A 14,713-nucleotide genomic window follows, 5' to 3' on the forward strand; every position below is an offset into this window, starting at 1 on the left:
AAGAGGGACATTGGTGTAAATGTGTGCACATTCACACAGTAATCTGATAATGTATGACGACAGCAATTTTCAACACAACAGGTAGGGACAAGTGACTCAGGTGTTAAACGTCCTAATCATCTTCTGTTTCACACATGCGCCCATCCACTTCCATTTAGCCATAATACAACCGCCAAAGGTAGAATAGCAGCAACATGAATAACGTTGCCAAATGCACCTCAAACAACACAGGGAAGAGAAGTAATGGCATAAGAAGAATGATTAAACAAAAAACTGAGGACTGTTCGCATGCTCGTTAATAATGCTAAAAGTCGATCGCAGAGCAACTGAGAATGTCTGCTCAGCTTTTTCAGCTCAATATTAGTGGTTATTGAGAGACTTGGAGCACAATTGGATCTGACAGCGTGTGAGGACAGAAGGCTACTAGCGGAGCAGAAGATCCATCCAGAGTGTTGCCACTGAAAATTAACAAGTAAGTTTTCTCAGTGAGGGCTGCTTAGGGATAACAGTAGGTGCAGCCACCAACTGTGATCATTGCCATGAGGATTTCTATATATCAGACGGAACGTCTCTGAAATTATTTTAAAAATACATAAATATATACACTGTTGTTAAGAGTAGGGGGTTCAGGGCTGGAAATTATTGTGGAACTCATGTTACAATGTTATCGCAATATTTGTATTTTTTATAGGGATGTTCCGATCATACATCATTGTAATTAAATAAGAATTGTCTATAGGTATGAATGTGAGTGTGAATGGTTGTTTGTCTATATGTGCAACCAGTCCAGAGTGCACCCCGCCTCTCGCCCAAAGACAGCAGGGATAGACTCCATCATACCCCCACGACCCTAGTGAGGATAAGCGCCATAGAACACATGGAATCAGAGTCACAGGATAACTAATCATAGACACAACGATGACCGCCGAAATCTCAACTATTCCTGAATAACATGGTCCGTGTATCTATAAATTATTGGGGGAAAAAAAAACTTTAAAACTGCAGGGCTGTGAATGCTAAATCACACCCACCTTTTGATGCAAATGCAGAGGCACACCACATGGTTCCATACATAATATTGCCCTATATTATATTGTCTTCGGGTACACTCTGGACTAGTCGCCATCCAATCACAGGGCACATATAGACAAACCATTCAGACTCACATTCATACCTAAGGACAAATTGGAGTCGCCAATTAACCTAACATGCATGTTTTTGGAATGTGCACGCACAGGGAGAACATGCAAACTCCACACAGAGATGACCGTGCAAAGGTTGATCATCACCATATATAGAAATCACAGCTAAATGGATCTTCTGTAAGTCAAAGTGACTTAACCTAAAGTTAGAAGTGACCCTCTGTTTCAGCTTCTGGTTTTCACCATAACTGAGATCAAAGTCATTGTGAACAGACTTCTTTATACAGAAACTAAAATACCAAACAAGCAAGTTTCACTACTTTCCGTTTTGTGTCTATGACTGTTTGAAAAAGACATACTGTAGGTTCAAAAAGACTGTACTATTCAATTGCTCCCATGTGTCTCAAAATAACACCAATTGTAATATAAAAAACTAGAACTGATTGTGTACAGATTGAATGACATGCAGCTCCTATGTAACCTGTGCATGGCGTCATTTGGCAGTCGGCAGTCCTATCAATAAAGCTGAGGTTAATTCTTACGCGATTGCTGCTGATTGCAGAAGCTTGCGCCTCCGCATGACACTTCACTGTGAAAAATGGAGTGAGGCAGCACTTAGTACAATGCCCCAGAACCTAGCAATCAGGCATAACAACCTGCCAGTTGCAAATCCCACTGCACAGTGTCAAAGGATAATGCTTGATGCTTTTTACATCAGCAGAGAGGGCCTGTAAACTCTAAGTTTCATTTTGATGTAAGGTAATGACCAGTCAAAGGACTGCATTAGTGGATCATTATGTACTAAGACAAATATAGTCGACCTTTCAACATGCCACAAGAGGAGTTCAACCCAAATATTATTGAAAAATGTGCCTCAAAAGTCATGTCTTATGCCCTAGTTTTCGCAGGATTCAGTTTTCAACAAAAAATATTGCCACAAATATGCATTGGTTTTAGTGAACCGTCTCAGTTATCATATAATTCCACAAGGTCGAGTGCATAAATAAAGGATCCACATGTTGGTGGCTCAGTCTCTGTAAAGAGTGGATATTGGTTCTTTTACAGTTGTGACACTATGGATAGATTCTGGCCAGGGAACCTTTTAATCATATTTACTATGTGTGTGTTGTTCATTTGTTCAGTGAAGGCACACAGAACAATAAACTACTGTGTTTTTGTCTCTTTTCTTCCTTGTAGTAAGCATTGTGCTCCGTGCGCTGATGAGGCTTTCAGGCATCCTGCGTATGTCTGAGTGTCAGACATTTCCTTTTACGGACTGCAAATAACCCACTATGGGGCTAAAAAAAAGGTTGTGAGTGACAGAACATGAATAAAGAAGGTGAGAAACACTACTGAGGAAGGTAGAATTGGAGGCAGGATCGGAACCGCACATTATAAGCCTTGTAATCCAAGCTGGCCTTGGGTTTTCACTTGTTACTCGTCTCTCTTTAACTTTGGTGGTTGAGACGTGAGATGCTTTTCGGCTTTCCAGCTACTGCTGTGCTACTGTCAAACCAGAAGCTGCAGTAATTCTACACTTGATCATCCATCCATTTTCTATGCCCCTTATCATCATCCATTAGGTTTGCGGGGATATGATGGAGCCTATCCCAGCTGACTTTGGGCGGAGAGGCGGGCTATACCCTAGACTGGTCGGCAGCCATCTACACTTCATCAAACTTACTACTTAAAGGGGAACTGCACTTCTGGGGGAATTGTTCTCATTTTTTTTTATTTTACCTCATTCACAATCCTTATGTGAAACATGAACACATATGTCTTTCTCTTTTCTGTGCATCCAAGGGCAAGAAAACAATTTAGTAATATGCACTAATATGCACTAGCCAATGGGAATATGTATTTTGACTAAACGCTCACACAAAAGCCTAAAAAACACCAACAATGACCATTTACAGAATAGACTTATACATTAACCAAGCTACAGCGATATTGTTATTGTAGCAGCAAATACGAAAAACTTTTTTTATCTGGTGGACTAACACAACGCCTCGCTAGCCGTTTGACGTGGAGTGGATACCTACGTACCTCTCAATCTCACGACAAAGACTCAACAAGATGCTTGTTTGCTGTCAGCAGTTTATATCTGAGGACTGGAGCACACGTTTTGTGCTGGAAGACACAGCCATCCCAAAGACAGCAGACATTGAAGGTTGGCGCTGTATCTATGCTGCTGTTATTGACGGAAGAAGAATAACCTACATGCTTGATGTGAAAACCATGCGCCGGGGAAAGAAGTATTGATAATGTTTTAAATCAGCAAAATACTATAGGTATTACATGTTGTCATCAATGTACTTGTTCTTGCATGATCACAACATGTTTATCAAATGATAAAACGCTGATGAAGGTTTTTTTTAGAGGGCTTGGTAGTTGAAATAGGTGTGTCCCAATGGTGTGCATTGTTAGCTAGCTCATATTAACTCGTTTTATGGTGTTCTAATGCACAGGATATGGAGAGAAATATGTGATCATGTTTCACATAAAGATTGTGAATGATGGGCAAAATTCCCCAAAAAGTGAGGTTCCCCTTTAAGATTTGTCAGATGAAAACACTATCACTGCGAGATACAAACACAAGATATTAGCGTCTATTACTTCTTGTACTTCCAGTACAAACAATAGTTTACATGTCTTTACGTAACTACACATCAACATAAATGATGAACAGCAGTTACAACTGCTGTCATTATTTTAACTTTTGAACTTTTTTTGTTTATTTCAATTTGTAGAAAGACTGTCAAAAGCATCAAGCACGTTCTTGTGAGCTCAGTATCGCATATCGTCCCATAAGCTGAGTAATGATGTAATGATTTGAATCATTGTGAGCTCTATGTGTGCACAAACAACAGTTAAGTCTGAATTGAAAAGCAGGAAGTAATCGGTATTGGTGTGAAAAAAATATCATTTTTATTTGACCCTTTGGAAGGGATTCATGACGAAAACCGAGGTTCCACTATATTATATCAAATCAGCAAATCCTGTAAGAATTCAACTTAAAATTGTTGAGTATGCAATTTCTTAAATGGCACATAATGACCAAGCAAGTACAAAGCTTTGATACACATACAACAAGGTTTTATTAATTCCAGCTGCACTTATAAAATGGCAACAGTATTATTCCACAAACACCTTCACTTTCCCTCTCCATTATGCGTTCATCAGGTGTCTTGAATGGGCGCGTTTACTTCAGTTTCTTTTTATTTAGTAAAGACATTCCACTGGTTAAGGGACACTGTTACGTCTCATACAGCTTAAAACATGCAGCAGCTTGCACTTGTAAGATTACTACAAGTGTATCAATATGGAAAGACTTTGCTGAAGCTGCAGCTCTAAATTCTGCCTACAGGAATATTCCAACGAGAACAAAGACAAGTGCTGACCTTTGCCATTATAAATCTTCCGTCCTGCCTTCTTGACTGCTTTCTTCCTGCGGGAGAACTACTTTTTATGTAGTGCTTGCCATAGACCAGGGGTCAGCAACCCGCGGCTCCAGAGCCGCATGTGGCTCTCCAGCCTCTTTGTTGCGGCTCCCTTTGCAATGCTTGAATATTTTTTAGCACCCGTGTGGTGAAAATGCACGTCTTTGTTATGAGTTTACAAAAATCCAACTTTGTGTGAGACCATGAATGCATCCTGACTGAGTTCTGACTGGTGACTGAATGAGCAGACAGGATGCTATTCAGTTCTCTCTGACAGGTTAACATGAAGGGAAATGAGTAATACTTTGAGTTATTTGAGTTATTAATTATTATTAATGAGTTATTTGACGATTCTAAAAAATAAATTAGAGCTCATTTAAAAACAAAAGTTTATCTCCAGTACTAGCAAGAGTACTCCAACTCGTCTTTTTTTTTCCCTCCAATGTTGTTTTAAACATACAACGTTTTGCGGCTCCAGGCTATTTTGCTTTAGTGGGCAAGTGGGTGAAATGGCTCTTTTCATAGTAAAGGTTGCCGACCCCTGCCATAGACTAATTTGAACGTCAAAGAGGGTTCTGTCAGGGCTCGGTTCCACTTGAAGCATGTCAAAAAATGAGTGAATGCAGTTCATAAACTCACCTTAAACTCCTCTAGTGAAGCGTAGACCTTTCCCCGAAATTCACAGTAGTTCTTTTTCTCCTTGCATTGCGGGCAGCACTGACTGGTGTCCACTTTAACGCAGCGAGGGTGCACCCTGGGACAATCAGGCTTGCTGCACAGAGGACCTTCATCTGTACAGAGGCAAGGGCACGTGGAAGGGCCTGGGGTGAACTGCTCACCGATGGCGAATACAAAGCCACTCTCATCCATGCAGCCTTTACCCCTGTAGTCTGGGTAGGCATACTCATCGATGGCTTCCAAGGAGAGGGTGACGTCACTCGTAGGGCCCACATCTATTTGGTTCAGGCTGTCTTGCTCAGTCAACAGCTCTTGGGACTTCCCACCCTTAGACCACCGCGACTGGGAGCTAAGATTCGGTCTGGCACGGCTCACACCAGTTCTGTTTAGACCTAAAGTATTGTTGTCCTCAGGTTGCAGCTGCTTAGGGGACGCTTTGTCCTCCTTGGCCTGGGTCAGCACCCTTTCCAGATGTTCCCGGCTAACGGGTAAGGTTGTTATAGGATTACTCCGGGCACTGCTCATCAGGAACCAGAGAACAAAGAGAACCTCTGCTGTCATGGCAACGGAGTGCAGCATCTCTCCCCACCACCAGCGAGGTGGGAAAACACCTTGGCTCACATAACACACTTCACATCTCAGGTGTGAGCCAGTCCATCTGGAAAGAGAAAATTAAACTGGGGTTATGCGCTCAGTATTTTGTCACTTTTTATTCCAGGTGTGGGCCTTGGAGCAGGGCATCACATTGACATGGCAATGTTCCATCATGTCAAGCAAACACCCCAGTGAGAGTGAGTTGAGCCGGTGAGATCATTGAATTGAATCATCAGAATAGGGAACATTCATAGGCCTGTGTGAGAAAATCAATGCTGCCTGACACTGTAACCATTCCCTGCATCAAGCAGTCTTGTCGCTGACAAAAAGGAAAGGCTTGAATCAAATACTCAGCTGTTCCTCTTAACAGAACAAAGAATCTAAATCAATGTACTTCTTCAAATGAATTGCAGTCAACTGTAGGAGAAATTGATTCAGAGAAGAAAATCATCATTAGTCTAGCGAAATCTGACAAATGCATGCAAAGTGAACTTGCAACCTCTACTTTTAGCTGTACAAATATTCTTTCAATTCAAATTTATTTCTAGAACACATTTGCAGTTGACCAAAGTGCTGTAGGGAAGTAAAATCATGTTAAAATTATACACAAACGGTATAAATAAACTTGAACTAAAAAAGTACTCTAACCAAATAGATATTTCCCATAAGAAATCATGTAAATCCAATGTATCTGTTGCAGACCACCAAAAATGTTCAACAAAACCTGGTTTTCTAGTTTTACATTTATAGTTTTACATGCAGAAAACAATTAGAAATTTATATAAATTAGGGGTGTCACAAGATCTTGTGCCACAAGATCTCGCAAGAATAAAACAAGATTTCTCGTTTGTGTTATTTCTTGAATTCAATCATGTTTTTCACCCCAAGTCAGTGCTTTTATTTTTATCACAGCTGCAAAAAAAGGGCAATGGAGCCAAAGAAAGTTGCACTTTGATGAAGAAGGTGAGAAGCATGATTGAATTCAAGAAATAGTGTCACAATGTGGGCATTACCCCCTCGTGACAGCTCTTTTAGTTTCCTTCTTTGCCTCTTTGCCTTTCTCGATCCCTGCTCATTTCACGCACCTGCCTCTAATTTCATACTCCCTATTTAGTTCAGGTGTGTGCTCTTTCTTTTGTGGCTTCATTGTCATTTGTTTGGCTTGTTTGGTAGTTGCTGTCTGTTTGCTTGCTACATTGCTCAAGTACCATTAAAAGACAAATTTTTATCTGCATTTTGGTCCTGCTCTCTGCATCCTGGGGTCTCAATGCAACGCCGACTAACCCGATCGTGACAGAATGAAGCCAGCCAAAGACGACCTTGCGGAGAGCGACTTTTGGACCTGGCAAATTCTGAAGGCGATGGAAGAGGAGTGCACGACGTTCACTCCTGAGGAACTGGAGGACATGGTGTGGGGGCCGGATGGCACGCTTGTACCCATGGCGTGGGTGTATCCGGGCTCCGTTAACGACACACCAGCCCCGCCGCGACGCCGACACAGGTCTCGCTCACTTCCTCCTCGCCACGCCAAGCCAGGGTGCAACCCTCAGCTCATCTCACAGCTGCTGATGGTTCCCACGTTGCGACAGCCCGCCGAGCCCCAGCCGCCCACCTCTTCGGAATCCCCTTTGCCTCCCATGCAACACGAAGAGGACCATGGTACACGTTCCCCTCCAGTGCCAAAGCCAGGCAGCTCCAAAAGTTCCCAAACCCCGGCTTCCGTGCCAAGCTGCGTGACGCCCCAGATTCCTCCTGTGCCCAAACCACGCAATCCTAATGGTTCCCAAACCCTGGCTCCCGTGCCAAGCTGCATGATGCCCCAGATCCTCCCCGTGCCTAGACCTCACAGCTTCAAGTCCCTGCAACCCCTGGCTCCCGTGCCCAGCGGCTTGATGCTCCAGACCCGTCCAGAGCCCAAACCCCGTCTGAGGCCCTCTGTTGCTCCGGTCGCGGAGGCAGAGCGGCTGGAACTTAAAACCCTTCTCCATGCCCCCCTCCTCCCTTCCCTGGTTCGACGTCCAGCGGCATACGGCGTCTGAAATCCGCCTTCGGAAGGGGGGCTAGTACGACCAGCCGTGCGTCGGAGGACGCACATCACACCCCGTCCATGGAGGGTGGGGATGATGCCCTATGCTGGTCACCCAAGGAGGAACATCCCACCGGTCCTCCAGCACAACTGGTTCTTCCGGCTAACCGGGATGTGCTGTGCGGTACGTTACCTTTTGTCCAAGACTCAGATCTGGTTTCCTCCCACATTGCAAAAACATGCATGTCAGCTTAATTGGCGACTCTAAAGGTATAAATGTGAGTGTGAATAGTCGACTAAGAAAATAATTGATAGTTGATTGATAGTTGCAGCTCTAAAAGAAAAAAGAATTACAGCAGTCAAAGCCTGAATTGCTCTTTCAAGGTCAGCCTAATGAAGATACTGTTTGGTTTTGTCAAGAAGCCCCATCTTGACTGAATGACAGAGCTGATTTATTTCCCAAACTTAACGTTCAGTTGAAAATGAGCCCAAGGATTCTAGAAACAATATATTCCTTATGTCCTTCACATGTTATTGCATATGACTTTAACTGGACCTTTCTGCACAGTATGTTAATACACCACACCTCAGGAGGAGTACAACCTCAGAGTCAACTGCAAACACAGCACATTTTATAAAAAGCTGTGCTCAATATTTTTACTTTTGCCTCTTGCTAAATTTGATTTACCCTGGCACTTTGAAATTCAAATGCCGGCTACGACGCTTTGCTGCGCTCGGTGGCCTACTTCCATTTATTTCCTTTGTAGGGAGCATTCGCTGCCATTGCTGAAGCCACCATTCTGTTATATTAATGGTAGCAATTTCATTTGAACAATGACTTCATTATCCTGTGTTGACTCATTTAAAAATAATCTGATGTGCACTTATGCTAGCATAGTTTTTTCCCTCTGAATAGGTAGTGAGGAGCGTGTTCGTGTAGGAAGGCGGGAAGCACGTTCTGACTCCAACTATGATGCCATATGTTTTATCATGCCTTTGAAAATTCATAAATTATCTTCCATTCAGAGGTTAAAGAGCTGAAATTGACTGCTGGCATGTCAACAGCAGTGAGTAATGTTTTTAGCTAAATTGCTGTGTTTGAATCACAAGTATTGAAGCTGCAGTGAAACGGAGAGGAAGGAGAATGGGAGTGTATACTGTAATACTGCAGCTGGCAGGGAGAGAAAGAGATGAGGCCAAGACTTATTAGTAAAGGAACCTCATTGGGCTTGTCGAGATCACCTCACCACCTATTACAAGCTGTCACATGGACACTGTTTGCTGTCTGTTTTATGCAGTCCGTGACTGGGTGCTTCTTAAATGGGCACAAATTACCTGCACTACTACAGCTGACTGACAAAGACCAGCTCAACAATGAAGCAGTATTAAACATGGAAACTCCTCAGTAGTCCCTTTGAAGTTCAAACAAAAATAATCATTCAAAAATCAGGATTTTCTGTCATTCATTTTCTTGATTTATTGTATGTGATGCAGGGCTGATAAAAAAAAACAGCCGTGAGCTCTAAATGGACCCAGGGCCACACTTTGGACACCACTGTATTAGACTGAAATGAGCTAATAGACTGACTCTATAGCTTTGATAATCATATCTACCAGACTTTTGGATGTAGGAAAGTGTCTGTCCTGGTTGCTCAGTACAATATGTCTCAGTCAATAATAAAACAGAATATATAATATATATAATATAATATAACAGAAAAGAATGCTGGAAAAGCACAGTTATGTAAAGAGACAAGAGAGATTTTATTTATTATTTTATCAAAGTTGTAAAATGTTGTAAAAAACTGATCACATAAAATTTTTATCTGCCTTTTACTATTTCTGTGTGCTGGGATCTGAAGAATAGAAAAACATGATGTAGAGTTAGATTCATGTTGTAGTGGAACTACAAAGCTGTTATAATACACAATCATCATCACAATATTGCAAAAGCAATTTTAAGCATAACCTTGTACTATTATGTGAAAGGGAATCGAATAGGAATGAATGAACGCACAAAATAAGCAGGGCAGATTTCGGGTATACAAATAAAAACACAAATACATGGCATTGGTGGAAAAAAGAATTGACTGAGCCTTTTGAAGGTTTTTTGTCCCTGCCAAACCTCAATACAATCTTACTATTTTATTACAAATAATCTTTTCCTTGGGTTTTTATTGTTCAATGTATAAGGACCAAACAGTACGAGAGCGGGTGCCGTCACTTCGAGGAGCATGACACAAAGATTACAGTGATTTGCAGCTACATTGAAATAAAAATATTCTGCAAACACATTGAATAAACTGAGGAAACAGTGTCAAATATTTTCTTTGCTGCATGCAAATGAGCTGACATCTTCTTTGACACACAATGTGTACTTCATAGTATTTGCATGCTATGTCTCTGTTTGTTTTTTGTCAAAATTCAGACAATAACGAGAGGGACAAAATCATAAATATTGCATAATGTCCATTATACATGCATGTTACCTTCTGGATTCATACTGATGTATATTTTCTAATAGATACACTTTGAGGAGATATTTTACATCATGCCCAGACAGAAGGTGTAATGTGTTACACCTTCTCAAGAACAATGTTTTAATGTATTGGGAGTATCGAGTTTGACGCGGGGTCCATCTAGGAGCATGTTTGTGACAATTTAAGGTAAGTTTAAAGCATTTATAGTGATTGATATACTAGATGAAATACTGACATTTATTCAAGTGATACTTTATTTTAATATGCAAATTTGTAGAAAATATTTGTAATTTTGCTTGCTATGTCACACTTCTGGTACCCCTTTTAGGAAACTGACCCATAAACTCCATTAAAATACAAATCATGTCCCAATCCGATCTTCAGGATCAGGATTGGCTTGCCAATCCGCTATAATTTTAAGTAGCCGAATAACATCGGCTTCAGCCACCAGATCAGGCCGATCTGGTGACCGTATCACGTTTATAACTGAGCTACACTCCAACATGGCATGTGCAGTAAGCATGAAATAGAAAATGCAACACCACGGTGTAGACCTGTCCACGGTGTAGGTGGGTATCTCATAATGAAGTTATATTTCCACAATTTGGCCTATCATCCACACGAGCCCGCAGATATCCGGCACTAAAAACTACGATTTTCAAAACCTTTCAAATTCCGGTTATGTGTTTAGGTATTGGCGCAAATAACCAGAGTTATACGTTACCAAACACCACTGCCAGGTATTGGTAATGATAATGGTTTTATTTCATTTGAACATGCATCAGATTACAATTGAGTGCATCACATAATCAGTTCACAGTTCCACATGTCCAAAAGGAGTAGGAAGAAGCAAAGCTGATTAAATCCTACCCCTCCATCTGGTACTTTTACATTTATTCAGCATTTGTTAGCTTTCCTAATATAGTTAAAGTTTTTATTTATTTTTTTATTTTATTTTTGTCACGTGCCGAAGTACGAGGTGATATGACCATACAATGACATAATGTGTACCATAGAAACTGTCAATATCGTGATATATAAAGCACATCATGACTGGTTCAAGACTCTTCATCCTTGTATTTAGCAAACATCAACTGCTTGTATTGTTTCTTGAATTCGCTCATCGTTGTGCATTGTTTGAGGTCCTTACTCAATCTATTCCAGAGTTTGATTCCACATACTGAAATGCTATGGCTTTTTAATGTAGTCCTAGCATATAAGTGTTTCAAATTTAGTTCTTACCTGAGATCATATTTCTCCTCTCTTGTAGAGAAGTATTGGATGACATTTTTAGGTAATTGGTTATTTTTAGCCTCATACATTATTTTAGCTGTTTGAAGATTAACTATATCAGCAAGTTTAAATATTTGTGATTTTAGAAATAAGGAGTACGTTCTCTGTAGGCGGCATTATGAATTATCCTTACTGACCTTTTTTGCAGTACATTTAGCGAGTGAAGACTACTTTTATAGTTATTAGCCCATATTTCCACACAATAAGTAAGATATGGTAGAACCAGAGAGCAATAAAGAGTGTGGAGTGATTTCTGATTGAGAACAAATTTTGCTTTGTTCAATACTGAAATATTTCTGGCCACCTTATGTTGTATATTTGTAATATGAGGTTTCTAGCTCATATTTTCATCTATTGTGATCCCCAGAAATTTATTTTCCTTCAGCCTTTCAATGTCTACACCGTCTATTTGTATTTGCTGGTGCGTGTCCTTTCTGCTGTTACCAAACAGTATGATTTTAGTTTTACTTAGGTTCGAGGACAATCTATTATCATCAAACCATCTTTTTAGTGTGACCATTTCTTCTCTGACCTTTCTAACGATTTCATCTGTAGTCCCTCCAGAACAAAAAGCAGTGGTATCATCAGCAAATAATACCAGCTAAGGAGACTAAGGAGCGAAGGAGACTAAGGAGACTGGCCGATAGTTTGTAAATTGGTTTTGTCACCATTTTAAAAAATTGGAACAACCTTAGCTGTTTTCATTTCTTGGGGAAAACTTCCGGTCTGAATAGATAAATTACTGATGTACATCAGCAGTTCCACGATCTCGTTGACTACCATTTTCATAGTGTCCATTTCTATTCTATTACAATCAGTTGATGTTTTTGCTTTACAATTTTTGACAATGTCGATGATTTCCTTTTTTGTTACATCTGTCACAAACATAGAATTAGGATTCCTTTTTTCATTCCTTACCTCGCTTGTCCTTTGTTTCAGAATCCCTTCTTCTAGTTTGGGACCAATATTGACAAAGTAGTTATTGAACTTTTCAACTGTCTCATCCATATCATCATTATAGGTGTTTCCCACCATGAAATAATGAGGGTAGTCTGTCTTACTTTTTTCTTTCTTACCTTATTTTTGTGTGGATTGAGCAGATCAATATTGAAGTCTCCACATATTTTATAAACATAAAGTGTTTTTTGATAGTTATCTGAAAAGGTTGTTTTGATCCAATCTTCAAACATTTCTATCCTTGAGTGTGGCGTTCTGTATAAACAATGTACATGTTTTTTTTCTTTGTTCTTTACAGATTTCAATTGTTATGCATTCTAGGATATTAATAGCAACTGACATTCTTTCCAACTTTGTAATGTAGTTGTCCACATACAGGGCGACTCCTCCTCCCGTCGTGTTGTTCCTGTTGATGCAGGTCATCTCATAACCTGGTGGTGGGAGAACTTTGAGATTGAAGTCGTCCTCCCAGAGGAATGGCATGACAATTTCCGAATGCCGCGGTCCTTGCTATTGTCTTTGTCAGTGTTATTAGCATTTATGCGGTTTTGTAAAAATACAGTCCGGAAAGTATTCACAGCGCTTCACTTTTTCTACATTTTGTCATGTTACAGCCTCATTCCAAACTGTATTAATTTAATCTCTTACCTCAAAATTCTACACAAAATACTCCATTATGACAATGTGAAAAAAGGTTTTTTTGACATGTTTTGAATTTATTAAAAATAGAAAACAAAAAAATCACATTTACATAAGTATTCACAGCCTTTGCTTAATACTTTGTTGATCCACCTTTGGCAGCAATTACAGCCTCAAGTCTTTTTGAATATGATCCCACAAGTTTAGCACACCTATCTTTAGGCAGTTTTGCCCATTCTTCTTTGCAATAAGTCTCAAGCTCCATCAGGTTGGATGGGAGACATCTGTGCACAGCCATTTTCAGATCTCTCCAGAGATGTTCGATCAGATTCAAGTCTGGACTCTGGCTGGGCCACTCCAGTACATTCACGGAGTGGTTCTGAAGCCAATCTTTTGAGATCTTGGCTGTGTGCTTCGGGTCGTTGACCTCAGGCTGGGGCGAAGGTTCATTTTTCAGCAGGACAAGAGCGCTCTGGAGCAGGTTTTCATCCAGGATATCTCTATATATTGCTGCATTCATTTTTCCTTCTATCCTGACTAGTCTGCCAGTTCCTGCTGCTGAAAAACATACCCACAGCATGATGCTGCCACCACCATGCTTCACTGTAGGGATGGTATTGGCCTGGTGATGAGCAGTGCCTGGTTTCCTCCAAACATGGCGCCTGGCATTCACACCAAAGAGTTCAATCGTTGTCTCATCAGACCAGAGAATTTTGTTTCTCATGGTCTGAGAGTCATTCAGGTGCTTTTTGGCAAATTCCAGACGGGCTGCCATGTTCCTTTTACTAAGGAGTGGCTTTCGTCTGGCCACTCTACCATACAGGCCTGATTGGTGGATTGCTGCAGAGATGGTTGTCCTTCTGGAAGGCTCTCCTCTCTCCACAGAGGAACGCTGGAGCTCTGACAGAGTGACCATCGGGGCCTTGGTCACCTCCCTGACTAAGGCCCTTCTTCCCCGATCGCTCAGTTTAGAAGGCCGGCCAGCTCTTGGAAGAGTCCTGGTGGTTTCCATTTACGAATAATGGAGGTCACTGTGCTCATTGGGACCTTCAAAGCAGCAGAAATCTTTCTGTATCCTTCCCCAGGTCTACAGACAGTTCTTTTGACTTCATGCTTGGTGTTTGTGCTCTGACATGCACAGTCAACTGTGGGACCTTATATAGACAGGTGTGTGCCTTTCCAAATCATGTCCAATCAACTCAATTTACTGTAGGTGGACTCCAATTAAGCTGTAGAAAGATCTCAAGGATGATCAGTGGAAAAAAGATGCACCTGAGCTCAATTTTGAGCTTCATGGCAAAGGCTGTTTATACTTACGTATGTAAATGTGATTTCTTAGTTTTCTATTTTTAATAAATTCAAAAAAAGTCAAAAAAAAACTTTTTCACATTGTCATAATGGAGTATTTTGTGTAGAATTTTGAGGTAAGAGATTAAATTAATACAATTTGGAATGAGGCTGTAA

The 14,713-nt window shown here is 40.8% G+C and overlaps 1 protein-coding gene across 2 annotated transcripts in view; it reads right to left on the bottom strand.

Annotated features, from left to right (window-relative positions):
* The window catches only part of vwc2 (von Willebrand factor C domain containing 2), a 58,351-nt gene that overhangs the window by 27,567 nt on the left and 16,071 nt on the right, over positions 1–14,713 (bottom strand). For both annotated transcript variants that reach the window (XM_058058013.1, XM_058058014.1), the window contains exon 2: positions 5,222–5,918. In XM_058058013.1, coding sequence (XP_057913996.1) covers positions 5,222–5,839 — 618 coding nt within the window. In that variant the 5' untranslated portion in view covers positions 5,840–5,918. The remainder of the gene's footprint in view (positions 1–5,221; positions 5,919–14,713) is intronic.

This window comes from Doryrhamphus excisus, chromosome 20 (genome assembly GCF_030265055.1).
Source record: "Doryrhamphus excisus isolate RoL2022-K1 chromosome 20, RoL_Dexc_1.0, whole genome shotgun sequence".
In the NCBI taxonomy this organism is placed as follows: domain Eukaryota; kingdom Metazoa; phylum Chordata; class Actinopteri; order Syngnathiformes; family Syngnathidae; genus Doryrhamphus; species Doryrhamphus excisus.